This window comes from Culex quinquefasciatus, chromosome 1 (genome assembly GCF_015732765.1).
Source record: "Culex quinquefasciatus strain JHB chromosome 1, VPISU_Cqui_1.0_pri_paternal, whole genome shotgun sequence".
Lineage (NCBI taxonomy): Eukaryota > Metazoa > Arthropoda > Insecta > Diptera > Culicidae > Culex > Culex quinquefasciatus.
The window spans coordinates 3,394,758-3,421,836 of record NC_051861.1 but is presented as its reverse complement, the minus strand read 5'-3'; the positions used below and the strand labels follow the sequence as shown (position 1 = coordinate 3,421,836).

At 38.7% G+C, this 27,079-nt stretch overlaps 3 protein-coding genes across 6 annotated transcripts in view; 1 reads left to right on the top strand and 2 right to left on the bottom strand.

The window, feature by feature from the left end:
• The window catches only part of LOC6032691, a 79,796-nt gene extending 69,673 nt beyond the window's left edge, over positions 1-10,123 (top strand). For all 4 annotated transcript variants that reach the window (XM_038249840.1, XM_038249838.1, XM_038249839.1 and 1 more), the window contains 2 exons: positions 3,098-4,618; positions 9,402-10,123. In XM_038249840.1, coding sequence (XP_038105768.1) covers positions 3,098-4,618; positions 9,402-9,902 — 2,022 coding nt within the window. In that variant the 3' untranslated portion in view covers positions 9,903-10,123. The remainder of the gene's footprint in view (positions 1-3,097; positions 4,619-9,401) is intronic.
• A 3,567-nt stretch (positions 10,124-13,690) lies between these two features.
• Positions 13,691-16,081, bottom strand: LOC119765099. Its single transcript, XM_038248235.1, has 2 exons — positions 15,913-16,081; positions 13,691-15,775 (listed from the first exon to the last, which is right to left on the bottom strand). Exons 1-2 carry the CDS (start codon positions 16,047-16,049, stop codon positions 13,726-13,728), a joined length of 2,187 nt encoding a protein of 728 aa, XP_038104163.1. The 5' UTR covers positions 16,050-16,081; the 3' UTR covers positions 13,691-13,725.
• A 4,408-nt stretch (positions 16,082-20,489) lies between these two features.
• The window catches only part of LOC6032693 (DNA polymerase alpha subunit B), a 44,785-nt gene continuing 38,195 nt past the window's right edge, over positions 20,490-27,079 (bottom strand). Inside the window, exons 3-4 of the mRNA XM_038249794.1 lie at positions 22,100-22,188; positions 20,490-22,039 (exon numbers count right to left, since the gene is read on the bottom strand). Coding sequence (XP_038105722.1) covers positions 20,581-22,039; positions 22,100-22,188 — 1,548 coding nt within the window. The 3' untranslated portion in view covers positions 20,490-20,580. The remainder of the gene's footprint in view (positions 22,040-22,099; positions 22,189-27,079) is intronic.

Sequence of the window (27,079 nt, the reverse complement as noted above, 5' to 3'; positions counted from 1 at the left end):
GAGTGGAAGAAAGGAGTAGTTCAAGCTGATAAGGTTGTATATTTCGCGGAATTTTGATGTTATTTTGTCGGCCTACATCCGTCGAATTTCGCATTATTTTGCAATCATCAAAAAATTGTTTCAATTTGCACAAAAAAGTCTTGTCTCTCGGAAATTATAAAGTCTGCTAAAAAAACCTAATTGATTAAACACAAATGAGCGTGTAGATATCCACTTGACGCTTACAACGTAAACAAAACAAATCAGTTGAGGATACACGGATATTCTGGGATACTCAAAACTTATTATATTTTAGATTCAATTGCTGTTTGTTTCAAATTTATCAAATTACGCGATTTGGAATAAAGTCCCTTTCCCGCCAATTTCGATTCCTCCTTCTCGCGACGACAGTCGATTCAAGTTCGCGCCTAAATTCAGACACGGCTGCGCCAAGTCGAGACAACGGACGTCATCATTTGTTTATTTACTCGGGTCGACCCACACCGCGAGAGAGAAAGAGCGGAGATTGGTTGCACTTTTTTTTTATCTGCAACTCGTTGCACGACATCTGGAAATCATTTGTAATTATTTGATTGGTAGGACGAAATTCTGCTAAAATTGTTTGACGTCGAGCTGTCAACGCTACACGCTTAAGGGAATTAGCCTAAATGTTATGTTTAAGCTTCGCTTTTTGCTGCATGAGTAATCTCAAACTATTTCAATCCGATTCAATCAAAACATTCTCGAATGGAGGCAAAAACCTCATAAACAGCCGAGAGACAACATCAGCGACTCGGGTCCAAACCGGCTTCTGGACGAATCAACCAGAAGGCCATGCGAAAACTCGCTGTGCTACTCAACATCGAAGGAGGCGCTGCATAGTCCTTGGCGAGTAGCAAAATAGTAATCGACGAGGTTCGCGCCTTTTTCTCCACCGAAAAATTGCTCACACAGCCTACTCGGATCGGCGAGTTCTCATTCCGCCCAGGACGACCCGGTGTTGGGTTGGCCAGAAGAAGACGCTAAAAAGAGTCCACCAGTGTTCAGCGCATGCAGACCAACTTTTGGCGGGACTGTACCACTTCGTTGTTCCCTCCGTTTTTCACGTTCATTTTTTTCCTTTCCTTTCCTTCCCTCCTCTCTTTATTCCTTTTGGATATTATGTTTACCTAACCTAACATATTCCCCCTTGCTAGCTGACAGTTCGCTCTCCCTCTCTCTCACTCGTATGCTTCCACGTGCTTGCCACGTGAGAGAGTGTGCGTGCGTGCGTCTCGCCGTCTCGCTTTCTCCAGCGAGCGAGGGTGACGGAACGGACGGTGACTGTACTTTTCTCCTTATGCTGCCTGGAGCACCCTCGTGGTTTCGTTTACCAACAAACCCCTTCCCGATACACACTGTTATTTGTTGATGTTGCGTTGTGTTGGTAACCGGCAAAAGGGGCTGTCACTGTGTGTGTTGGGTTGGGTACTCACCGAGTCACCCGTTCCTTTTTCTTTGTTTGCGCACCAACACACGCGAAACGTCAACGTTACAGGGTGGTTCGGCACTCTCCCTCTCTGTCTGTCTTGTTTTTACCGGCAGTGGAGAAAAGGGGGATGAGAAAATCGATAAAAGTGAGCGACCTGAGTGCGGTTTGAGAGAAATTTTTAGGTTAGGGTGCCTTATGTCGTCATTTCTCTGTTCGCTGACGGACTACTAGATGTCTAAATTATGACCAAAATATTTTTAAAATTTTGTTTTCGATGCAAAATTGAATTTTTATTCTCCCTACCCTAAATAAGTCAAACATAGGTTCCTTTACCCTACAATTTTTCATTCTTCCAGCCGGCTTTTCAAGTGGGACTTTAAAACAACTACCCTCAACTGCTCTGCTCTGCTCTTATCAGCTCCGGTGTAGTTTAGTTACCCCTGTCTGGGTAATATACTTTCGCTAGCCAGTCACAACTCATTCTGTCGAAATAAGAGGGTTTTACGCAAAACAAAAGAGACAGCTGCGTAACCCTGATAGAGGTCGTTAAAGAGCAGCACCTGCCATGCTGGGACCGGATCTCCTGCAACTCTGGTCTTGTTTTGGTTCTTTTGGCGCGAAGTCCTATTCATTGGAAAATTTACTCAATTTTTAAAGTTTATTTTTGGGTTATATTCGAAAAACCATTTGATTTTTCAGCGTGTAGCTGTCACTTTTTTATTTTAAAACTTATAAATTATTTTCAGTGTGTTTAAATATTTTAAGCGTGTATCTGTCAAATTAAACTTTTAAGCATTTTAATTTTAAATGTTTTAAGCGTATAACTGTCAAATTAAAATTGTAGAAATTTCTAAATAAAATCTAAAAAAACAACACACCACCGTGGAGATTTGCAAAAATGCAGCTGAAGGAACGACCTGCCTACACTTTTTGTTGTTTACCCTCGTTTGCCAGCTGCTACTTTTTTTCAATTCGATCAACAACAACCATCGACATCGACTTGAATGTTTCAGCCTGAAGCGAGTTTGTTTTGAACGAGCATATGCAAAAATAAACAATTTTGGGTAGTCGGGTTTTGAGTGTCATTCAAGGAGTGTGTAAAATTGACACTTGATTACACACTTATTTATGTTTAGTCATCTACTGTTAGAGTTTGAGAATTTTTTTTTTCTTTTTTTTTAATTACTGGTCACAGCAAAACTATTAATCAATTCGCTCCACTGAATTCAATGAACCACGAAGCAAATGGATTATAACAACACCATAAACACTGATGGATGACCCCATCGGTCCTATTTTGGCCTTGCCCGGTGCAGTTCTGTTCCGAAAGAGGGGTGAAGTGCACATCAGTGTTGCACCTTCTCACTCTACTCAATCAATAGAGCGCGACTCGAGTGCAGTGAGCGCAAGGGGGAGGACAAATTGAGCAATAAAACGCAGATAAAATGTGACTTTAATGGGCTTTTATGGGCTTGTCCAGTGCGCAGCTTATGGTGACACTTTTATTGCCCAACTCATAACGAAATTATGGCAATTTCGCTTCAGAGTGTAGTTTGACGTTGCGGGTGCGTTGCGACTTGCATCGACTGCGCTCGGCAGTGTTGTCAGTTTGACTAATGTCGATTTTCTTTTCTCAATTTTTTGCAGGACACAACCCCCATCATGGACCTGTACGTGTCGGACTCGATGCAGGACATGCTGGACATCGACATCAAGTCGGAGGTGGCGACCGTGGTCGGTGGCGTGAACGAGTTCAGCTCGTTGATGAACTTTGACCTGCCCTCGCTGGAGCTGGACTCGAACTCGACGGACGCCGAAGCGAACGGGTGGTGCGGCGGTGGCCCGACCAAGTGGTCCTCGGGGGACATTTACGCGGACGTCGGTGCCTGCGTGAACCCGAACTCGGTCATGCCGGTGATGGTTTCGGCGCAGTCTTCGCTGCTGAAGAGTCCCAAGCAGAACGTGAACCTGAACGCGACCGTTGCGCCGATCAACGATCCGACGCTGCCCAGTCCGAAGGAGCGCAAGAGTCATCTGACGTTCTCGCCGAACACGATCAAGGTGCCGATGGTGATTCAGCATCAGAAGCCAACGATCGTGACCGGGTTGACGCAAATTCAGCGGATAAATGGGTTGGACACGGTGAAGAAGGATCTGTCCACCCACATGCTCAAGGAGGACGGTGGTAACAAGATCATCGTACGGAATCACCAGGTTCCCGTCAACGGAGGTGGTTCCAGTCCGGGATCCGGGCTGGGAGTTGGGCTTGGCAAGGGCAACACCATCAAGCTGGCCGCCGGAATCGGTGGACTGACGTTCGCCAACGGAATGCAGTTCAAGAATCTGAAGAACGTCCAGAAGATCACCGCGATCAACGGGATCAACGGTGGCATCAAGCGGGACTCCAGCCCGGCCCGGACCACCCTCCAAGGTCAAACGCAACTGATCAGCGTGAACGGCGGTTCCCCGAAGGTGCTCAACCGAAGTCTCATCCAATTGTCCAACGGACAAACCGGCAAACCGTCCATGGTGCAACTGGCCAACGGAAATCTGGTCGCGGTTCCGAAAAACGCCAAACCCAAACCCATCGACAGTGGCTTCCCGAAGCCGGCCTACTCGTACTCCTGCCTGATCGCGATGGCCCTCAAAAACTCCCGCTCCGGATCGCTCCCCGTCTCGGAAATCTACAGCTTCATGTGCGAGCACTTCCCGTACTTCAAAACCGCCCCCAACGGCTGGAAGAACTCGGTCCGGCACAACCTGTCCCTCAACAAGTGCTTCGAAAAGATCGAGAAACCCGTCACGAACGGTGGCCAGCGGAAGGGTTGCCTGTGGGCGATGAATCCGTCCAAGATCACCAAGATGGACGACGAGGTGCAAAAGTGGTCCCGCAAGGATCCGATGGCGATCCGGAAGGCGATGGTCCACCCGGAACATCTGGACGCGCTCGAGCGGGGTGAGATGAAGCACGGCAGCAGCGGGGACAGCGACGAGGGCGAACCGGACGACGAGATTTCCGACTCGGATGAGGTCGAGGAGGGGGAAGAGGTTGAGGACGCGGAGGAGGAGATCGAGATCGAGCAGGAGGCGGACAGCTTTATCATCAACACGCCCGAGTCGATGGAGGATCCCGAGGGCGAGGAGGTCAGCGTGGATTTTGATATGGAGGTAGGTTCTGAACTTGATGAAAAATGATTAGTGCTGGCGGTTAACTTTGCGCGGTAGGTCTGGCCAGTGAAAAGTTTTGATGTTTGCATTTATTGGTCTACCATTATCCTAGGTTGATTCCAATAATTTTCTGCGTTAGGGTTTTTAATTTTGGTCCGATCATTCTAAATCCTATTTCTTTCTATACGGTTAATAAATATAAAATTTTGCAACCCGTTAGTACATTATGAGGACTAGAGAAAAAAAATGCTTAAGAAGAAAAAAAAACTTAGAATTCGAAAATTCAAATTCTAATAAAAACCGAAAATTTAAAAAACCTACATTACAAAAATTAAAAAAAAAACTGAAATTTCAAAACTTCCATAAAATCACAAAAAAAATAGAAATAAAAAAATCCTGAATTCAGAATTTGTTTAGATATTATTTTTTTTTAATCTAAAACTCTAGGTTTCTAAAATCTATGATATAAAAATTCAATAATTTTAGATTTCAAAAATTTTAGAGAATCCAAAAATTTAAAAAGAAATCATTCTCTTGTGGAACACCAATCAGTGAGGTATTCCTGGATATTAGCTCCTGAAAAGTGCTTAAAAAGTGCAAAAATGCCTCACGGCAAGAAAAAGAGGCGGTCCTCACCTGCAGGATCGGCAGATTTGAAGAAGCTAAAGAATGCCGAAGCGCTACCTGCAAAGCCAGGCAGTTTGAGCAAGGACGCTCAAAATTCGTCTGGAAACCAGTTCGCTACCCTCCCTGTGGACGTGAGCGAGAAGGAAGAATTTGAACGACGGGAAAAGTTGCCACCCATTTTTGTGAAAACATCGTCATCGGATTCGGTGCGAAAGTGGCTGACCGGGTTTATCAAATCTGGTGCTTTACGAGCTTCCATTCGCTTGTGTGCTGATGGACTCAAAATTCTGCTACCTACCAGAAAGGATTACAACTACGTTCGGGATTTCCTGAACAACACCAAGATTGAATACTACAGCCATGACGATCCAGGTAAACGCCCCATGAAACAGGTCCTCCGAGGCCTGTACGACATGAATGTGAGTGTGCTGAAAGAAGAGCTCAAAACTCTTAAGTTGAACGTGATCGAAGTCTTCAAGATGACGAGACACAACAATGACATCAAGTATCGTGATCAACTGTACCTGGTTCATCTCGAGAGAGGATCGACAACGCCGTCTGAGCTGAAAGCAGTTCGGGCAATTTTCAACATCATCGTGACTTGGGAACGTTATCGCCCAGTGCACCGTGACGTGACGCAATGTTCGAACTGTTTGCAGTTTGGGCATGGTGGAAGGAACTGTTTCATCAAGAGTCGTTGTGCAACCTGCGGAGGTGAGCACAAAACTCAAGCTTGTGAAACGATCAACGAGAACATTGAAGCGAAATGCTTCAATTGCGGCGGCGACCATTCTACCAAGAATCGGAGCTGCCCAAAACGTGCTGAGTTTGTAAAAATTCGGCAGCAAGCGACGACGAGGCACCAACCACATCGTCGCAAAACACCACCAGCATACACGGACGTGGATTTTCCTGCTTTGGCGTCACCAGGAGCAGGATCTGTTCGAGTGGTTCCAAATCTGCAGCCATTGCCGTTAAATCAGCGGCAAAGAATAGCAGAGAATACAACACCTCCAGGCTTCAGACAGCAACCGAGGGAAAATCAACCAGCATCAACGGATGAAGGCAGTAGTAACCTGTTTTCACCGCAAGAACTTTTGAACATTTTCATCGAGATGACAACAACACTGCGTGGTTGCAAAACTCGCCAGGAACAAGTAAGAACTCTTGGAGCATTCATCTTAAAATACAGTTCGTAGTTTACTCGTTCTAGTGATTTTGAATATTTCAATGAATATATTTTTTTAGTTTTAAGTTAGGATTAGTTGTTAAAGTGATTTTTTTTCTTTTTTACCCAAATGTATTCAATTCAATGCAATGATGTAAAACAATTTGAAGTAAATAAAATAAATGTGATCAGTTAATAATAAAACGAAAAATACAACAAAGATGAAGAGCATTAGGCCATACCACTTAGCATGTAAAAGAAATGTAATTATTATAAGAATATTCAATAAAGACATATTTAAAAATTAAAAATAAAAAGAAATCAAAAATTGAAAAAAAATCTAAATTTTTCAAAATTTGCAAAGAGTTGCAAAATTTAAAAATCCACAAAATTTCAAAAAAAAATTCAAAAAATAATAATACACAGATTTTAAAAATTGATTAAATTAAAAACAAGTTCCAAAAATTTTAAAAGTTCTAAAAACTTTGCCGGGACCGTGGTGTAGGGGTAAGCGTGATTGTCTCTCACCCAGTCGGCCTGGCTTCGATCCCAGACGGTCCCGGTGGCATTTTTCGAGACGAGATTTGTCTGATCACGCCTTCCGTCGGACGGGAAGTAACTGTTGGCCCCGGAGTAACCTAAAGGTTAGGTCGTTAGCTCAGTCCAGGTGTAGGAGTCGTCTCCCTGGGTCCTGTCTCGGTGGAGTCGCTGGTAGGCAGTTGGACTAACAATCCAAAGGTCGTCAGTTCGAAACCCGGGGTGGATGGAAGCTAAGGTGTAAAAAGAGGTTTGCAATTGCCTCAACAATCAAGCCTTCGGACACCTAGTTTCGAGTAGGAATCTCGCAATCGAGAACGCCAAGGCTGTAGAGCGAATAATTTGATTTTTTTGAAAAAAATTAAAAAGGAAATAAAAATCCAATGATTCCAAGAAAACTCTAAAAAAAAATTAAAAAACAACAATTCCATACTTTAAAAAATTAACAAACTTATAAAAAAATCTAAATTAAAAAAAAAATTCAAAAACTTTCAAGAAATTCCAAAAATTGGAAAAAAAAATCGAAAAATTCTAAAAATCAAAAAAAAATATAAATTCGAAAATTCCCAAAAAAAAAAGTCAAATCTTAAATTCTAAAAAATCCAAAGAAAATCAAAATCCAAAGATTTCAAAAACATTAAAAAATAAAAAAAAAATCTAAAATTTAAAAAATCTTAGTATCTAAAAATTCAAAAAAATCCAAAGTTACACACGTTACAAAATTTACAAATTTACAAAAGTAACAACAATTTGCAAAATTTAAAAATAATTACAAAGTGGACAAAATTTGCAAAATTTTAAAACATTTAACAAAATTTTACAACATTTAACAAAATTTTACAACATTTAACAAAATTTTACAAAATTTACGAAATTTACAAAATTACAAAAAAAATCTAAATTCACCAAATCCAAAAATTGAAAAAAATACAAAAAAAAAATAAATTTATTCCTAAAATTTCGAAAAAAAAATTAAAGTTTAAAAAATTCCTAAAATTTAAAAAAAAATAAGTTTAAAAATACCAAATTCAAGAAATAAGAAATGAAAACAATAAAAATATCTAAAATATAAAATATTCAAAAATTAAACTATCTACATTGCAAAATTCACATTAACCCATTCCCGCCCAGAGCAAAATTGAGATTTTTACGTTTTTCGCCATTACTCGTAACTGGATCGACCGATTTGGATGAAATTTTAATCGTTATAAGTTAACATTCTATATTAACTTATGCAGGTTGAGCCAGGTTGATAAAATGAAGACAAAAATTAATTTAAAAGTTTAAAAAAATCAACATGTTTTAAATTTGAATTCAAAGGTCTTTTCAGATTTATGAATTTATTAGCTTCACATTTTTAAGGTTTTTGAATTTTTCAGATTTCTTGATTTTTAAAATTTAAGAAAACTTAAAGAAATAAAAAAATAATCTCAAATTTCAGATTTCAAAAAAGTTTCAAAACATGAACAGTTTTGCCTTCCTCACCTCACTGAGGCAAGGCTATAAAATCACTCGAAAAATGAACTTCTCAAATACGACTCCTAGATATACCTTCACGTATACCTATCGACTCAGAATCAAATTTTGAACAAATGTCTGTGGGGATGTGTGTAGACATGATTTTTTTTCCACACGATTATCTCAGAACTGGCTGAACCGATTTTGGCCGCATCCGCCTTATTCTGTTCGTTTTGGGGTCCCCTAAGACCCTATTAAATTTTATTCTGTTTAATGAAGTACTTTTAAAGTTATGCCAAGAAAAAGTTTTTTATAGCTGCAAAAAAGGGTGATTTTTGCATAACCTCAAAGGCCGGATCTTTTTGCTTACGCGCGAGAGTCGCGCAGCATGCGTAGGGATTTTTGTCCACGCGGGGGATTGGCAGCCACACCCCCTTGCATGGGTATCGCCCGGTTGCCACATTGCTTAAGCAGTGTCTGCGTCTCTTCTGGAAAAAAAAATCTGTATTGATTATGTTGCTGCATCATTTTGTCTCGACAAAGATTTACACGAACTTTTTAATTTTTTTTTATAACTCATGAGACTTTTCTCCTTTATTTTGGAGAGTTGGTAAAAAAAATAATTGAAAATTGCTGTTCAAGTAAAATCAATAATTACAAAAAAAAATGAAAAAAAATAAAAAAAAAATAAAAAAAACTCTTAAATTAATTTGTAAATACAACCTAAAATACAACATGAATGCGAGGAAGGCACCAACCACCTTAAGGTGAATTAAGTAACGTTTTTTTAAGGAATATCTATTTTTTTTAAATGTATTGATCCATTAATAATTATTTCTAGAAATGATATAAATTTTTAATGAAGCTACAAAAAATTAAATATTATATAAAGAAATCTAAAATTTTTGAATTCAAATATACAAATTCTATATTCATAAAATTTAAAAAAAATGGATAGATATTTGATATTAACCAATTTTCCTCCTTTTCCAGGTCCCCGACTTTTACGACGACATCAACGTCGACTCAAAGGAGGGCTTCACGCTCGAGTTTGTCCAAAAGGCCGACCTGCTCACGTCCACCACGACCACCCTCGAGGACGAGGACGAATCGGTGTACATCACTTCGTCCGGAACGACGACGACGACGACTACGAACCACCCCATCCAGACCGTCATCCCCGCCGCCCAGCATCAAATCACCTACCACCAGCAGCAGCATCACGTGCAACCGATGGCCAAACGGGCCCGGCTCGACGTCAACTACGCGATCGCTCCGGCGGCCGTCAACAGTGGAATCGCCGCGACGACCACGACTTCGTCCCCGACGACCTTCAGCCACCAGATCAGTCTGGGCGGTGGTCAGCAGTACGCGTTCACGACGACCGCGACTTCGAACGGGCAGCAGCAGCAACAGTTTCAGCAGATTCACCAGCAGCAGCAGCAGCAACATCACAACCGACGGAAGACTCCGCTCGTCACGAGGATAGCCTAAGAAGAAGGGTTGTGCGCGGTCCACTTTGATCTATTTTTTTTTTCTTTTTTGCTGTTTTTCTCGTTGTTTTTCATTTTTCATCCCCCTCCACATCCGTTTCTATTTAGTTACAATAATTTAGAACAATCCACAGAACGATCTCTCCCCTTATTTTTTCTTTTTTTTTTTTTTTGTTTGTTGGTGGAATGCAACAAAACACTTAACACATTTTGCAAAATCTTTAGAAGTTTAAAAAAATCGCGAGAGAGAATGTTTTGTATTATCTTTCGAAACAGCAATGTGATACAACACACACACACTCACACTCACAAACCTGATTGTGGTAGAGTTTTAGGACGCTCTATAACTATTAATTATTATTAGTTTTTAGAAATCACCTTATTTGTACAATTTCTAGTTGATTAGGTTACAGTCTCTCTCTTCCATCAAAATAAAAAAATAAAATAAAAAGGCAAACATAGCAAGAATCTGAAGAAACAAAAAACGAAACCACTGAAACAATTTGAGTTTCGTGAAAAAAAATTGCACCCCGACAAAGTTTAGCTGCACAAATCAACACTGCCAGAAGGTGAGAGAAGATCCTGCGCTGCGCTGCAGGAGAGGTCTTGAAGGAGGTTCCGGAAAGGTGAACTTTGTCCGGGTTCAATTTTGTGTTAAATTCAAGACAAATATTTGTTATTTTTCCTTACTTGGCGCGCGAATATGGTTTGTTTCACTTCACTGGGTATTTTTTTACTCTCTTTATAATAAATTAAAAAAAAAAGTACCAAACTGTTTGTTACAAACGATTGTGACATTGCAAACAAAAAAAGACAATCATTTAGAAACTTTTTTTTAATTTTATGGATTTTTTTATTCTAGGATTTTTTTAAGCTCTAGAATTTCAACTGGTTTATTTAAAAAAAACTCTAAAATACCTATTTTTGGTTTATAATTTTTGAAATTTTGGTTTTAAAACCTTATTTTTTGGAATCTCGGAGTTTTTTTTTTCGGAAGCAATTTGATAAAAAAAGATGAAATTTGCAATTTTGTGGATATTTTAAATTGTCGAATTTACAATTAATTGAATTTTTAATGTTTAAATTTAAACTTTCCAAGTTAAATTTTTGTAATAAAAAAAAAGTTTTTTGTAACTTTGATTTTTTTTTATTTTGGATCATATTTATGATTCAAAAAACTATATTCTTAGCTTTAAATTGTGCAAAATTTTTGTTTTTTTTTTTAAATCAACATTGTTTTTCGTAAAAATTAAAACATTTATTGTAGAATTTATATATTCTAAATATATAAATAATATGTTAATATTTCAGTTTTCAAGTTGCTCTTTTGTATTTTTAAATTTGAAATATTTACAAAATTTGAAGCTAAAAAAATATTTTAAAAAAATCCAGAAGAATTATTTAAACATTTTGTATTGCTAAATTTGCAAATTAAATATTTTAGAAATTTTAGAATTCCTGAACTTAATTTAAGAAATGTGGTGGATTAATTGATGTTAAAATTTTAGATTTCTGTAATTTTAATTTAAAATGATAGAATTTGATTTTTTTAATCTGAAATTTTTAGAATTTTACAGTGTTATAGTTTTTTAGTTTAAAAATTTAAGAATTTTAAAATTTTAGAACTTTGGAATTTTAGAATTTTAGAATTTTAAAATTTCAGAATTTTAAAATTTCAGAATTTAAAATTTCAGAATTTTAAAATTTCAGAATTTTAAAATTTCAGAATTTTAAAATTTCAGAATTCTAGATTAAATTTTCAAAACAACCTATCCCTCATGGGTTTCCTATGCAGATAGGGCCTTTTGAAAATTTAATCGAGAATTTTATAATTTTTAGAAATTTAGGATCTCAGAATTCTAAAATTTTAGAATTTTAATATTTTAGAATTTTAGAATTTTAGAATTTTAGAATTTTAGAATTTTAGAATTTTAGAATTTTAGAATTTCAGAATTTTAGAATTTTAGAATTTTAGAATTTTAGAATTTTATAATTTTATAATATTATAATTTTATAATTTTAGAATTTTAGAATTTTATAATTTTATAATTTTATAATTTTATAATTTTATAATTTTATAATTTTATAATTTTATAATTTTATAATTTTATAATTTTATAATTTTATAATTTTATAATTTTATAATTTTATAATTTTATAATTTTATAATTGTACAATTTTATAATTTTATAATTTTAGAATTTTAGAATTTTAGAATTTTAGAATTTTAGAATTTTAGAATTTTAGAATTTTAGAATTTTAGAATTTTAGAATTTTAGAATTTTAGAATTTTAGAATTTTAGAATTTTAGAATTTTAGAATTTTAGAATTTTAGAATTTTAGAATTTTAGAATTTTAGAATTTTAGAATTTTAGAATTTTAGAATTTTAGAATTTTAGAATTTTAGAATTTTAGAATTTTAGAATTTTAGAATTTTAGAATTTTAGAATTTTAGAATTTCAGAATTTTAGAATTTTAGAATTTTAGAATTTTAGAATTTAAAAATTTTAGAATTTTACCTTAAAAATTTAAATGAATGGAATTTCAGAATTTTAGAATTTAAAATTCATAATGCTATAAAATGCTATAAAAGTTTAGAATGATTCGAAATGTCACAAAAAATCAGGACGGAATCCCGAATTTGAATTTGAGATTGAATGTTGATTAATTCCAGTTTTCTATTTATTTATTTTCAGGTCAAAGTGCTTTATAATGATATCAACTTTTCGCAATTTTTAGCAGAAATAACAGACAATTTCTGTTTAAAATTGAGAAGCAAGAACTCAAGACTAGAGTCAAGTTGTAGCAGTTATTCTCGTAGAATACTCTGAAATTAATCATCTTTCAACAATTCTGTTTGATCTGCATCGGAAGTAGAATTCCTTATCTGCTTCCAATGCAAATTTAACGATCACTACTCTCTTTAAAAATTCAAACAACTTTTACAAACTCATTTTAAACTGATGAGTTTGTGAAACTTTTTTGAAAATCCCCCTAAAATTTACCCACTTGGTGAAATGAACCAATCGCGCCGTGTCGTCTCTTAAAATTGTTATTTTATCACATAATTGTACCGTTTTCGTTGTAAATAATCATAAACAAATCATCATCCAACATAATCATCCCACTTTTTTTGTACAAAGTGCATTTTCTGTACCTAAACAATTAGCTGCGCTCAACAGAGCGCTGCTTTCGTTTTTAGTTAGTTATTGCGTAATAATCTCTTTGTAATTTTAGTGTAGTTATATCTCTCTGTATAGTTTGACTAAGTGAAACCCCCCTCCCCTATTTTTGGATTATGCTAGGAGTCTACTAAAAGAAAAAAAAAAGAACAACAACAAAAAGTTGACAATTGAAAACGCGAATATCAACCAGTGCAGTATTTTAGAGAAAAAGAAAGTGCACGCGCGCGCCCAAAAGTGTCGCCGCACTGTACTAGGTTTTTTTTTGTCTTTTGTAAGTTTAATTTGTGTAAATTTTGGGAAAGCAGCAGTACAAAGCAGCGGTTTACGTGTCCGTTTCAAGTAACACTAACTTGTATACTTCCAAACCCCAAACGCTCCGCGAGTTGGCAGAAATTACTTATTTTAGTTGAAAGGTTCTGTTGAATGCAAATTCAAGCAAAGAAACACATAAACAGCTCCCCTTCCCATTTCTGTAAAATTTTAAGCAAGACGAGCACATAAATATTGCTACACAACCGTAAATCGAAACAGAAAGGAACATTTTTTGTATCAAAAATATGTATTAATATTAAAAGAAGAAAAAACACAAAAAAAACAAATAAAATGAAATGAAAAGTGAATATCGTGTGTGTTTATTCATTATACCTCTCTATAATTAAATGATTCGTAAACATTTATCCTCTCAACAATCCCAAAACCACACACGACCGGATTGCGCAGGGCGTAAATCGATCGCTTATCCCCTTTCGGCGTCTCGCCCAGCAGCAGCTTCTGTCCTTCGACGGCTTCTTCCGGCGTAAGCGAAACGAACGAGTAACATTGTAGCCACTGTTCCGGCAGAAAGGTTGGCACGTACCCCGCCAGTTCTTGCCCGGCCTGGCGTGGCTCCACCCGCATCGGACGATCCATCGTGACGGACACAAAGGCGGACCGTTTGCCGAGGGCGACGCCGTCGCCGTTAAGGGTCAGTTCCGTGAGGCGCGGTTCCACGCGTCCCTTGAGCTCGCTGGTACACGCGACCCACGCCAGGATGTCCGCTTCCAGATCTTCGGCGGAGTAGTTGGCCGGGATGATTTCGTCGGCGTTCGTAAGCAGATGGTTGTCCCAGATGGCGCCCGGGATGGGACAGTTGAGCTCGAAATGTTCTCGATGCTGGAGGGGCGTTTCCGGGTCGGACAGGGCTTCGACGGTTCTTCTCAGGTTCGAGACTAGCAGGTTTTGGGGTTCCGGAATAAGTTTGCCGTTTTCGTCCAGGCGTTCGCTGGCCACCGACATGACGAAGGTTCTTTGGCCGATCGTGACGTTCCCGACGGCGCTGATAATCCGATTGATCGGCTCCGGAACAGAGATTACGATGGTTGACGTAAGGTTCGGGTTGGTACGGACGAAGCTCGATCGATAGGCCTCGCTGGGCTTGATTCTGGTGCATAACCAGTTGGGCTTCAACTTGATTTCAAACAGCCCAAGAAATGCTCGATATGTGGCGTAGATGTTCGGTTCCCCCAGCTGGAACTTTTCTCCGTTAAACCGGAAGAACCTGCTCAAATGAAACCCAATCCCGCGAGTCGTAACGGACAGAGTGAGGCAAACAGATTCGCAGCAACGGCTTTTATCGTCGAATCTGGACAAGTTGAAAGCACTAACACGTCTATCCCGTATTGCGTGCAGTGCTGACTTGTGATCATCGTTGTTGGGTACCTCTCCAAACATCAAATCTAACCCTTTTTTTGTCTGGTCATCGGTCAGCTTGGCGAAACTGGTAAAATCACTCATGAAATAGTCCACCATGTCGCCAACGTGGTAATCTAGAAGGCTTTGTCCGGCTTTCCTAGGTGACAACTTGATGTCCCTCATATTGTTGATGTTGACTAAAGCGGAAATGTTTCCCCTGGTATCATCGTTCAGCTTTCCTTGCAACGATACCGCCGGTAGACGCCAAAAGGCACCTAGATATTCATGCTCAATGCTGTGATTGTCTGGAATGATTTCGTCGGCATTCATCAGCAAATGGCGTTCATCCCAAATGGCACCTGGAATCGGACAGTTCGCCTCGAAGTCGATCCGGTACTGTTCCGGCGTTTCCGGGTCAGCCAACGCCACGACTGCCCTTCTCAAGTTGGAGTACACCAAACTCTGCGGCAACGGAACCAGTCTCCTGTTGGCGTCGAAAACTTCTTCAGTGACCACCGGAACAAATGTGAGGTCCCCGTACTGGACAATTCCCAACGCGTTCACAAGTTCCGTAATGTGCTTCGGATAATCACATCTATTCATAGCGCCGTAATCGACACACCGGACATCATAACCGCGGAATCGTAACCCACTGGAAAACTGGAACCGTGCTAGCTTCGTCTCGAAAACGGCCAAAAACAGTCGATAAACCTGGTACAAGTTGGGCGTAACTGCTTCGATGATGTAACTATCCGGAAGTTCATCGTCATCTGAGGAGGATTCATTGTGGTACATAGCAAATCTAAGATCCCTCATGAACTGGCCAACTGCCCGGCCAACGGCGCGAGTTGAAATGGGCAGGGGGAGCGCGTAGTTATGCAGATGTTTTTGCTGCTGTTGCTGTAGCTCCGCTACCGGCTCCTGGTTCTTGTTGCGTTGGGACAAACCACCGCCACGTCGCCTGTTTCGTCCCCGGGTTGCTGGTCCTTCTCGCTGCATGTTAAAGCTGGTAGAATCCCTAAAGTTTTACACAAATAAAGATTAATCTTCATAAATAAGAATCATCAGTAATTAATTCTGGAACTCTTTGACGTGCACTACATGAACCAACTACCCAATGACAAAATGAGTAAAGAGAGGATGACTTAAACTTACAAAAACTCGAATCGCCGCTCAACAATCACCAAACGCTTGTTTATACGGCTATGTTTGACCAGTAGAACTGCAACGTCCTGTAGAACCTGTAGAACGCACAACGTCAGATTGCAGAAGAGATTGGAGAAAATACACATCAGTCAGTGGGGGGCGAGTGGGGCACAACGGAAATGTAGTGTGCACACAAACAGCGCACATGAGAAGGAACGAGCAGGATGGATACGATACGACGTCGCGAAATCGGAAGCTCGAAATGCCTAACTAAAGGCGCTTTCTACTTGCCAAGTTTGTGTTGACTACCGGGACTACCGGGTTCCGTGTTCGAACCGGTTGTTGCGTTTGAAACGGAATTTGTGTACGATTCTGATTAGATTCCGTTTCAGAATTCGGGTTGATTTGACTGGGTATCTTCTCCATCTTCTCTCAAACAAACCGAAATGGAACGATGTTTGATGCGAAATTAATTCATCAATGTTAGCAAAATAGTTTTACAAAATGTTTTGAAAATGCTGAGAATTTGCAAGAAAAATGAGCGCTTCCCAAACACGGACGGGAATATCAAGTGCCAAATTTGAGGGGAAAATCACTCAAGCATCGTGACCGATGTCGGTCGCGAATTGGAGGGGAGGTAGGGGAAATATACCCATTTTAAGCCTAATAAGCGGCAGTGTTTGAATGATGCTGGATAATCTTGAGTGTTCCTTGAAATTCACTAAAACCAACTACACCAACGAGTAGAGTAACTTTTTGTGAACATTTCTGTTTATTTTCAGTTTTATTAAAAGTTATGCTTTTCCTTTTACAAGCCTTTAAAAAAATATTTCAAAAATGCATTCTAATCAGTCGACTGCATTGGGCCACGCCCATTTTTCTATTTTCAGCTTAGTTCTTTTTTTCTTCCAGCGCTCTTTTGGGTCTGCTTCGTGCTGCCAAAATTGATGAAATTTTAAGCGAACACTTACGAAAAGTAGCACTTATAGAGAATATGTCCTGGCATCACTGGCTCACTCCGCAGGCACTGCTGGTTGTGTTGGTGGCCACCCTTAGAGATCCTAAATAGGGTCTCTAACTGGTACGTACCCAAACAGACACGAGTTTGACGTATCCAAATGAGCATTTTGCCTTTACGCCCAGCAAAACTTATCAGTGTTGTCAAGCTCAAAACATACGTTGCCAGATCGATTTAGCAAACTTAGACCAGTCTCCCTATTTAGGGTCTCTAGCCACCCTTTGTTCTTTATTTGCCTTCGCTTCTCGCTCGTTTTTCTTCAGCCTTCGATTGGAATGGTTCGTCAAAATTGAAACGTCAAAAGACTTAGCGCGTTTGTTTTTTTTATGGCGCTTGCTAATTATTTACATGTTTCGGGATTATTTTTCAAGTGAGTGACTAAGTAACGGTCAAAAGAACATGTTGCCGGTAGTTGGACGCAAATTTATACCTGAAGCGCTTTGAAATCGTTAGCGCAAGTGAAAAGATATAGATGGCGACTTTCGTTAAGCAGTTAACCTCTGATCTTGCGTGTGGATGTGTGTGCCACCAAAATGATAAGAATTGGTCTCGCAAAATAGAAATTATGTTCAAAAGTGCATTAAATTTAATCTTTTTGGCCAGTAAGTGGCATACATTTGCGTGCTTACTCGAGGCGGTGCTGTTGCTGGTAAGTTTATAGCCTAAATTGTATTTTTAGAGCTTTAATCGAGCATCAAACTCTCCATATGACGAAGATAGGTGTTTGATTGGAAAGGGTAGTGGGCCGATGCAGCTTTAAGATAAAAATATTTAAATGTTATTGAATTCTACATAGTTTTGAACTACAAAATCAACTATTACAAACCTTAAAACATTTATAAACTTTACTTTTGACTAGAGCGAAGAGAATCTTCAATAAACTGAAATACCGTAAACTGGGGTCAATCGGGACACATGGGGCGAATTGGGACAACAGTTTTAACCATGTTGCAGCACAATATTTTGATTTTTCTGATTGATTTCGGTTAGAACAGACTCAGACCAACAAAATGTGTTCATCCATTTCCAAATTTAAAAGCTTTAAGTGCTCTAAAAACTGCTGTCCCTATTCAGACTGTAGTCCCGATTCACCCCAGATTACGGTATAATGTTTTCAATAAATAAATAACAAAAAATCCTCAAAACCACCTACGGAAACTCGAAAAATCTCCGGTACTCAGGAACATTTTCCAGAATTTTCTAATGTCGATATCTCAGCAACTAATGGACCGATTTCCAATGTTAAAACATGAAAAAAAAACATTCGTGAAATTTTCCGATCTTTTGGAAAACAATATTTTTTAACATGTTAGTCTTGATTTAAAAAAAAATCATAATATTTTTTTCGAAAAGATCAGAAAATTTCACAAATGCGGAATGTTTCATGTTTTAATATTGAAAATTGGACCATTGGTTGCTGAGATATCGACATTAGAAAATGGTGAGTTGTTTGGGAGAGACTTAGGAAACTTCAATTTTACTGTTTCATTTTTGTTAAGCCACTATCTCAGCAACCAGAGGTCTTAAATGTCTCTTAGACAATTTTATAGCAAATTTTCTGAACTGAATTATTTTTAGAAATGGTCACTCATGGTCACTATTTTTAAAAATCGAAAAACTGCAAATATTTCGCTAAAATCAAACTTTCGGTGGCTACATTTTGAAAACGGAGCCCTTTATCAAAAAATCTGTAAAGTATGTACTTTTTTTCGATTGCAAATTCAATTTTAAATTAAAAAATCAGGTAAATGTTTTTTTTTGTATGAAATTTTTTTTTCCAAAAATCAATTTTTTTTCAAAAAATTATAACTCAGCGGCAGATTTTTTGGCTCATAAGTTACGGAATTTTGTCCCCTAAAACATATAAAAAAAATCTCGAAAATACGTATTTTGGGAAATTGAGTTTTTGTGAAAAAAGAGTTAATAAAAAATCGGCAATTTTTTCCGTCTACCTATTTTTCTCTCAAGAGTCCTCAACAATACCTACAACTTTGCTGAAGACACCAAATTGATCAAAATATCTACAAAATTTAAACTTTAAAATTTCACCTATACTATTTTTAATGCGACAATTCTCAAATGCCACGCCTAATTTTTGAGACTCAAAACAATTTTTTTTTGAAAGGCCAACCACCTTTCATAAGCGCCCAAGACAGCTAAAATCGGTTAAAATGGCGTGGCGATGAAATTCTAGAGTACTTTTTCAAAAAGTTCCATGCTGGTAGAACCTTTTAAAAAAGTAAGCGAGTATTCTAGTATGTATGGCAGGTTAAGAACTTGTCCTACACTCAGCCCCCGGTGGTTGGTCACTTTTTCGTTTGTACCTCGTTGGTTGGTCAAAGTCAAACTAAAAAGTGACGAACTGTCACTATTTACACGGCGCTCACGCACACTATCAAAACAAACGTTCGGTAGAGTGTGTGTGAACTCCGTGTAAAGAGGGTGTAAACTAAAAAGTGACCCCGTTCGTTGGACAACAGTTGGTGTCAAACCATCGGGGTTTGAGTGTATTTCGATCCATTTTACCGATTTTTAATGGATCATGACAAATATCAAATAGGGGCAGGGGGGGCAGAATGGACCGCCTAAGAAAAATGCACCAAAAACCATAGAAAAACATAAAAATTTATGAATCCAGTGTAGTAGGCTTATGCTTTGGAATGTTCCCTTCAATGTTATATAATTGGTTGATGAAATTTTTTTACTAAAAACTATTTTTGAGCCACTTTAAAAAAAAAGTTTTTTCGACTAACTCTCCAGGGTGCGGGGCAGAACGGACCACCCTGCGGGGCAGAATGGGCCACCTTAGAAAAAAAGCCATTTCTTGTAATACAACGTTGAAGGGTGATAAGAAATTACTTGAGGGACCTTTCCATTATAGTTTCCATGAAAATTGATCACTTTTATAAAAAAAAGTAACTTAAAAAACAAAGATTTTTGAAAATAGTGTAAATATGTCGAAAAAAGACACTATTTTTACAACTAAGCGTCGAAACAACTAAAAAATCAACTTTTGTTGCATTAAACATGGTTTGTGAACCTACCAGAAGCGACATAATCCATTAAATCAAAAATTCATAACTTTTGATTATTTTTATAAGGCAGGAAAAGGGTGGTCCATTCTGCCCCCAAGTGGATTTTAATTTAACACTTCCACCACCAAGCCTCTAAATGATTTTCAGGTTCCGTTGTTGTTTGTATACCTTGGTAGAAGCATCTAGTAACGTTATAAGCATTGAGCAAACTTTTTCAAACAATCCAACTTTTCAGAAAGTTTATTTAAAAACCTCCAAAAAAACAACATTTGCGTGGTTTTGTCAATAAATTTACATTTTTGCTCATAATTCGAAAAATACATTGAATTCAAACGTCGTTTTCGGTATGGTGATGTTATTTGACGTCCTTTATAAGACCCTTGCCTTACAGTTGGTCTAAATCCATTCTAAAGCCCAAAACCAAGGGTGGCCCGTTCTGCCCCCATGGTCCATTCTGCCCCCCCTGCCCCTATTTAGTTCAGATAATTTATCGAGGAGTTTCTTTCAATGTACAACAACAATCCTCCCAAAACTGCCTTAGAACATGAAAATCATTTTTTATTTTTCCACATTCACTGTACAAAAGACACTTTCCAAACAGAACAACAATTTCTCAACTTCAACTCACGACTTGACCACCTGGCAGGCCACGTAGCTGAAGGGCGCCGCCGTCGGCTCCTCCGGCGGATGCACCACAACCCGGGCAAACGTCCCCTCCCCGCTGTCGTAGTCCGTCAGGTGGCCCGGATTTACGCACACGCACCCGTTGACGTCCCGCACGTACGGTTTCAGGTCGCCCGGGCAGATCATCACGTTGGGAACGCGCGGCAGCGTGCCAAAGTGGTGCAGCAGGTCCACGTCCAGGGGGACACTCTCCGGCGGCGGGTTGAGCGGGTAGAACGAGCGGTGGTGGAACATGTAGTTGAAGGCACGCTTGATTTTGTCCCCGGACGGGGCGACGCTCAGCTCCGCTTCGGAGAGGTCCCGGACGACGTCGACGGTGGTGATGGCGACGTGCATTCCGTTGATGGAGACGACACAGGGGTCCGGGAGGAAGTGCAGGTTTTTGTAGAATTTGGAGATTTTGTACGGGAAGGAAGGGTAGACGAAGGAGGATTGCAGATCGTCGTGGTTGGAGACGATCAGGATTTCGGTGGTTGGGGGAACGGAGGTTACGATGTTGGCCATGATCTTTTCAAAGTATTCTTCGAAGGACTCGGCGATCGTGAGGAAGAGGGTGTCGTTGCTGGTACTGCCGAAGGGACCGGTTAGGATGAGGACATCCGGGTTGTTTTCGGCGCAATAGGCGAGCAGGTCGGACAGTTTGTCGTACTGAAGGTTGTCCTTGTCGGTAAAGGGCGCCGCTCCGATGACCATGTGAAGTGGCTTGCCGAGTGTGGTGGGAGCTGGTGGTGGGGCAAGTGGCACTTCGTAGTGAACCTTGCGCACCTCGAACAGGTTTCCCCTAGGGTTGACCCCTTCCAGTACAACCGTTTCTCCGGGGAACACGGACCAGGACTTGAGCTTGCTGAAATCCAGCTTCGTGTAGCGCAGCGTCATCTCGTCGTAGTCCACGATGGCCAACCGACCACCTTCCTGCCGTTCCGGATGCACGGCGATCCGTCCCAGCACCGTAATCACGTCCGTGCTCGGGTAGTCCACGTGGTGAATCGCAACCTGTTCCAGCAGCGTCGCCTCCCGATCATCCTCCGGAATGACCTCCTCTTCTGCTGAAGCCCCATTCTCCCTCTCCCGCTGCTGCTTTCTCGCTTCGGCCAACCGCTGGCAGATCTCGCGACCTCCCTCGTAGATCCGATCGCCCAAGATGAGCACCCGGTCGTAGTTCGAGTCGTACATGTACTTGCACGCATCGCCCATGCACTTGGGCAGGTCATCGGACGCTACGGCGGCCTTTGCCGATCGCTGATGCATCTGGGCCAGAATCGATAGCGCGGGACGGGCGCCTGCGGTTGCCGTCGAGCTCCAGCTGGTCTGCTTGAGCAGGAACGCGTTGCCGAAGGTGTACACGACATTGCCGGAATTGCTGGGTTGTTCCTCGTCGGCGGACTTCTTCGAGGGGGCACTGTTAAGAGGGAGTTGAGGTTAGTTCTTGGCGTGGCGAGTGATCTTACGGGACACTTACATCGGAGAGTAACTGGCCGGAGCGAATTGAGCCTTGTTGGGTTTGTCCGGGGTTTGGGCCAGCAGTCGGGACACGGGCCGTTTCTTGGTCTGTGGATGAAACAAATTGAAAGTTGTAAAAACGTCTTTTTTAAAATTTTCTTATCACAAGTTTAATCGACATATAAAAGAATACTTCGATATTTAAAATATTAAAAAGCATCATGTCTACGGTAAACACAGCATAGTAGGCCTGGCCAAGCATTCATATTGGGTTGCCTAAGTTGAAAGCCTGTGAAGTAAACAAACCTGAAAAACCACGTGAACTGTCAAATTTGAGGGTTCCTTCCTATTTTGGCCAGGCCTACCACGATTGCAATTAAGACAAGAATCACTGAAATGAACTCAAATCAGCATTTTGAAGAAAATTATTTAGTTTTAGACAATTTAGAATTTATTTCACTTTGAAGTGACTAAAACCGAATAATTGCAGCAACTTGACCCCCGTCTCTTTTTCTCCTTTCAGCAAATCTGACCCGCGACCCGATCGCTTCGTCACGTTTCTTGGCGCGCTGATTGATTTTTCAGAGAAACGACAACGTAACGAAACGTCGTCGTCGTCGTCAGTCAGTCAGCTCGATGCACCGTCATCCCACCAACAACCAGCGTCGATTTCCTGACTCTGTACGTTCCCAGACGCGACCAATTATTTCCCAACTATGCAATTACTATCTCCTGGCCCCATCCCTTCCCCTTCTCTCTTCTAGTCCACAGAGCCGCAGTTCAGCAAAACTCATCATCATCACCATAATTTTTCCCCTCTCGCAAGACCTGGATAGAATCGCAAAATTGGCGCAATTTTCCCAAGCCCCAAAGTGGCCAATTTCGCACTGTCTTTGCGTGTCAAAAGGCGACCCCCTTTTGCTCATTCTAGTACTACACCACACTTTGCACTTCTTCATACCTTTATACCTTTCGACGCTGAGATTTCTGCAAACACTTTTTCTTCTTCTTCTCCTCATTTTGGCTGGTTGGTTCGGTCCCAACTTCATAGACGAGCATGTAATCTAGTCACGAAGCTATATTGCAACTGAAAACCGTGCACCAGATACATGCACGCCGACGAAAATTGAGTTCAATTGCCGTTGCCGCTGCCGCCGCCGCCGGGTACTGTGTGGATGCTGGACGTTTCAATGGTTCTTTGTGTAATGTGTTTTTTTTTCTTCGTTTCTTCGCCATCTTCACGACTTTTAACTTGGACGCTTTTGCTGGAGGGCACCTAAATGCACTTATTTTTCATTTTCCTTGGTTTTGAGCGGGGTGCGCTGTCTTTGAACTTTGCTTCGTTTTTTAGTTTTTGTTTTAAATGGCTTCAATAGAGAAATCTTCCTCCTCCTCACTCTTCGAAGATCTTTTTTGAGATTTACAAATAATGGATGAATGGCAACTTGCTCTGTTTACAAAAATAGTTTACACAAAAAAAAACAAGCATAACGATTTTGAAGCTGGATTCAGAAAATATTTCAATTTCCAAGAGATGTTCTAGTACTGCACTTATCTTCTATTTGGTTGTCAAAATTGTCACTTTTCAAATTATTCACGATTTGAACATTTCTGAAGTTTTATTTATATTAATTGTTTTTTTTTTTGTAATTTAATGTTGCAGTTCTAGATTCACGTCTTAAAAATTTATCTTAAGATCTACAGTAAAGTAAGTAAGTAAGTTTGATCCACGAGAACAAAACTTACGAAATTCCATACATTTTTAGCAGATTGCTCAAACGAAACCATAACAACGTTTTTGCCTAGGTATTAAAAAACGTGGGTTTTATAGAAAACCTAAATGTATGGGTATCAAAAGATCGGAAATTTTATGCCCTTTCTGATGCCACATAGGTTGACTTGTGAATTGTTGACCGGTTCGGATGCCGGCGGATTTTCCGACGACGTAATTCCGGGTTGGTACGAAATTCCAACGAAAAATCTATTCTAGCGATACAAAGACCCCCAAACGGTGTTATACCCACTCCAGAATGTTTATTTAGCAATTCTATGGTAATATATTGACATTTAGTTAAATTGAAAGTTTGCAAAGTTAAGTTTAGATAATTTTTATATAGAATTTCCAGAGTTATATAAACTTTTATACTAAGTAATTAGTAAACTTTATATTCAATCCAAATTATTTTTTTAATCAGTCAAGGATGCCTATTTGGAGATGGGAGACTGGATTTATGGTGATTTGTCAACAAATAACTTTATTTATGTTAATTTTTCGAAAGGTGTACAAACTTTTTTTGCACCTTTTTTGATTTTTGTAATAGTATTTGTTATATGACTTTTTATAGAAAACATCTTTTTATGAGCTTTTTGTAGCAAAATGTTCGGCATGAGTTTCTGAACAAAACGTAGTACTAGGTTTATGTCAACATTAAATTGTTTACATGTTTCATCACAAAATGTGCATAGTGCCCAAGGGGTGTAAATACTTTTTTTACATACTGTATTTATCTGGAAGACAGCAAAAAAAAATTCAACTTGTTTTCTACGCAATGTTTTACTTTCTTGTTCTTTTTTCAATTTCTTTTTGTATTTAGGCTAGTACAACTTTTATTTGAAGATTTTGTCTTTTCTGCTCAAGTTTATGAAAAAACAAAGGAAAATCTAGTACTGCAATAATCATCTTATTTTTTTGGTGCTATTTAATTAAACAATATTTTCATCTAAATAATTTAATCGTAATCTGACAACGTTAGTCAAAAGTCTTTAGGAGTTATTCGTTGTTCTCACAGCAAAAAAAAATCATTTAATATCTGGGAATATCGGCAGACTTTACATCAAAACTGGTGAAATTTTCATCAGTTTTTGTTGAATTGCACCTTTTTTACAAATTAATTTAGGTAAAATTATACAAAAATTGAAAATAAATTTTTCAACCTTCCGAAATTCAACATTTTTTACTGAGTATGATGCTGTTTGAGTAAGATTTAAGTTAGTTGTTATTGAGTAATATTTTCAGAAATTCGATCTAAATAAATGCAATATAATGAAACAAAAGAGGAAGAGAAACTCATTTCAAAACATTTCTATTTAATCCTATTTAAAGAGATCTTGAGAGAAAATGTTTATTGGCAAACACAAAAAAACGGTTATAAAAAAAATATATATGTATTGTAATACCTTCTCCACTCAAGGGGGAATGAAACCAAACCTTTAAAGTTATTATTTATCAGCAAAAAAATTGTTTTGCATAAGTATACTTTAAGAAGTACTTGAACTAAATTTCAGTACATGCTCATCAGAGTGACAAGAAAAATGTTTTTTTTTTGTGACAATAAGACCGTTCCAAATATTTTTTGAAGTTTATGTCCCTCGACCCTGGCCAAAGTCGAGGGGGGGGGGGGGGGGGGGGTTGCAAAAAATATAAAAATTTAAATTACAAGCCACGGTATGCAATTTACATCTGCCTATTTGTTTTGCAATCATTAGTTTTCAAAATATCTATGTATTTACAAAAAAAATATTTTTTTGCGAAAAATATTTTTTTTTTGCGGTGCTGTACATTGTAATTTCATAAAAATTCAAAACATAAACTTTAAAAAATATTTGCAACGGCCTAAAAACTTTTAAAAGAGTTATTCTAATAATATTGCATTGATTAACATCGAATTTCTGAAAATGTAACTCAATAACAACTAACTTAAATCTGACTAAAACAGCATCATACTCAGTAAAAAAAAAGTTGAACTTTAGAAGATTGAAAATTGTATGGCTAAATATTCCCTCAATTTGTGTATAATATTTGTTCGAACGCGAATCAGTTCAATAAGGAGCGTCGGATCGAGGTGCTTTTTGTTGCGTTGGGTTCGTATAAGCCCAAGGAAGGTTCTTACGCTAACCGATTCCGGAGCATCGGCAAATTGTATGGAGAAAGTTACGTAAAATCATATTTTGATCACAGGAGGCTGAATAAGCAAAAAATCAAAAAACGTCAACAAACGAAAAAAAGGCAGAAGTAAGGCTTGTTTGTGTATAATTTTACTTAAATTAATTTGTAAAAAGGGTTAAATTTTTTTTTTTTTTTTTTTTTTTTTTTTTTTTTTTTTGGGAGGGTGATCCAGCCGCACATCGTTGATGTCGAAACCTCTAAACTGGGCCCTCGTCCTGTCACGTCCGTCAGTAGTCTTGTCGTACATTACAACTAGAATCAGATCTGCCAATGAATTAGTACACTTCGACCAAATAAACACTGACGCTGTATGGATCTGAATCTAGAATAAATGCACAGTTGTGTGTTATTCATAAGTCCAAAATGTTCAATTATTCATATAAGTCCAAATATTCATTTGCGGATAACTACCTAACTTGAATTGAATACAAGATTTAAAGCAACCTATCCGAAATCTACTCTTATCTCAAATCCCCGACATTTTAATTATTAACCAAAAAAAAACGTTTCTTTTAAAACCTGTCTGGCTTCTTTTAAAAAACAAAAAAAAATAACAGTTGATATTTTACAAGTCGTGAATTGAAAAAGAGACGACCATTTGTTCGTCAGAATTCCAGTAGATCCTCGATTCGCAACAATGGTCGATACGATCATAATCCGACAACCGTTAGTTCAACAGATCAACGAATTTAGTCCGATATCATTTCACTATTGATTGATCGAGACTCTATGGAAATTTTGACAAATCAGAATGGTTTTTATGCTACTTGAATGAAAATCACCGATTCTGATAGAATTACTAAATTCACTGTTACTAATTTTGTCCCTAAATAACTAAAGGCAAAGTATAAAAAGTAGATATTTATAGTTAAAATCCTAAATTCTACAAACACTATTTTTTTTAAACCCGCATCCTAACCTGACACCCACATTAAGATAGGGAAAAATCACATATGTAGCGGTTCATTGTACAAATGTGATATTTCCACTATCAGAGAACCTCCTTGTCTCGATGACAGCTTACCGGCCATCGATTAAGCCCTGAGACTACGC

Excerpts from the sequence above, each read along its gene's own strand:
- LOC119765099 (XM_038248235.1), bottom strand. The coding sequence starts at position 16,049 with ATGTGTATTTTCTCCAATCTCTTCTGCAATCTGACGTTGTGCGTTCTA. Across the intron at positions 15,776-15,912 it reads GAGCGGCGATTCGAGTTTTT|GGATTCTACCAGCTTTAACA; the intron begins GTAAGTTTAAGT and ends GTAAAACTTTAG.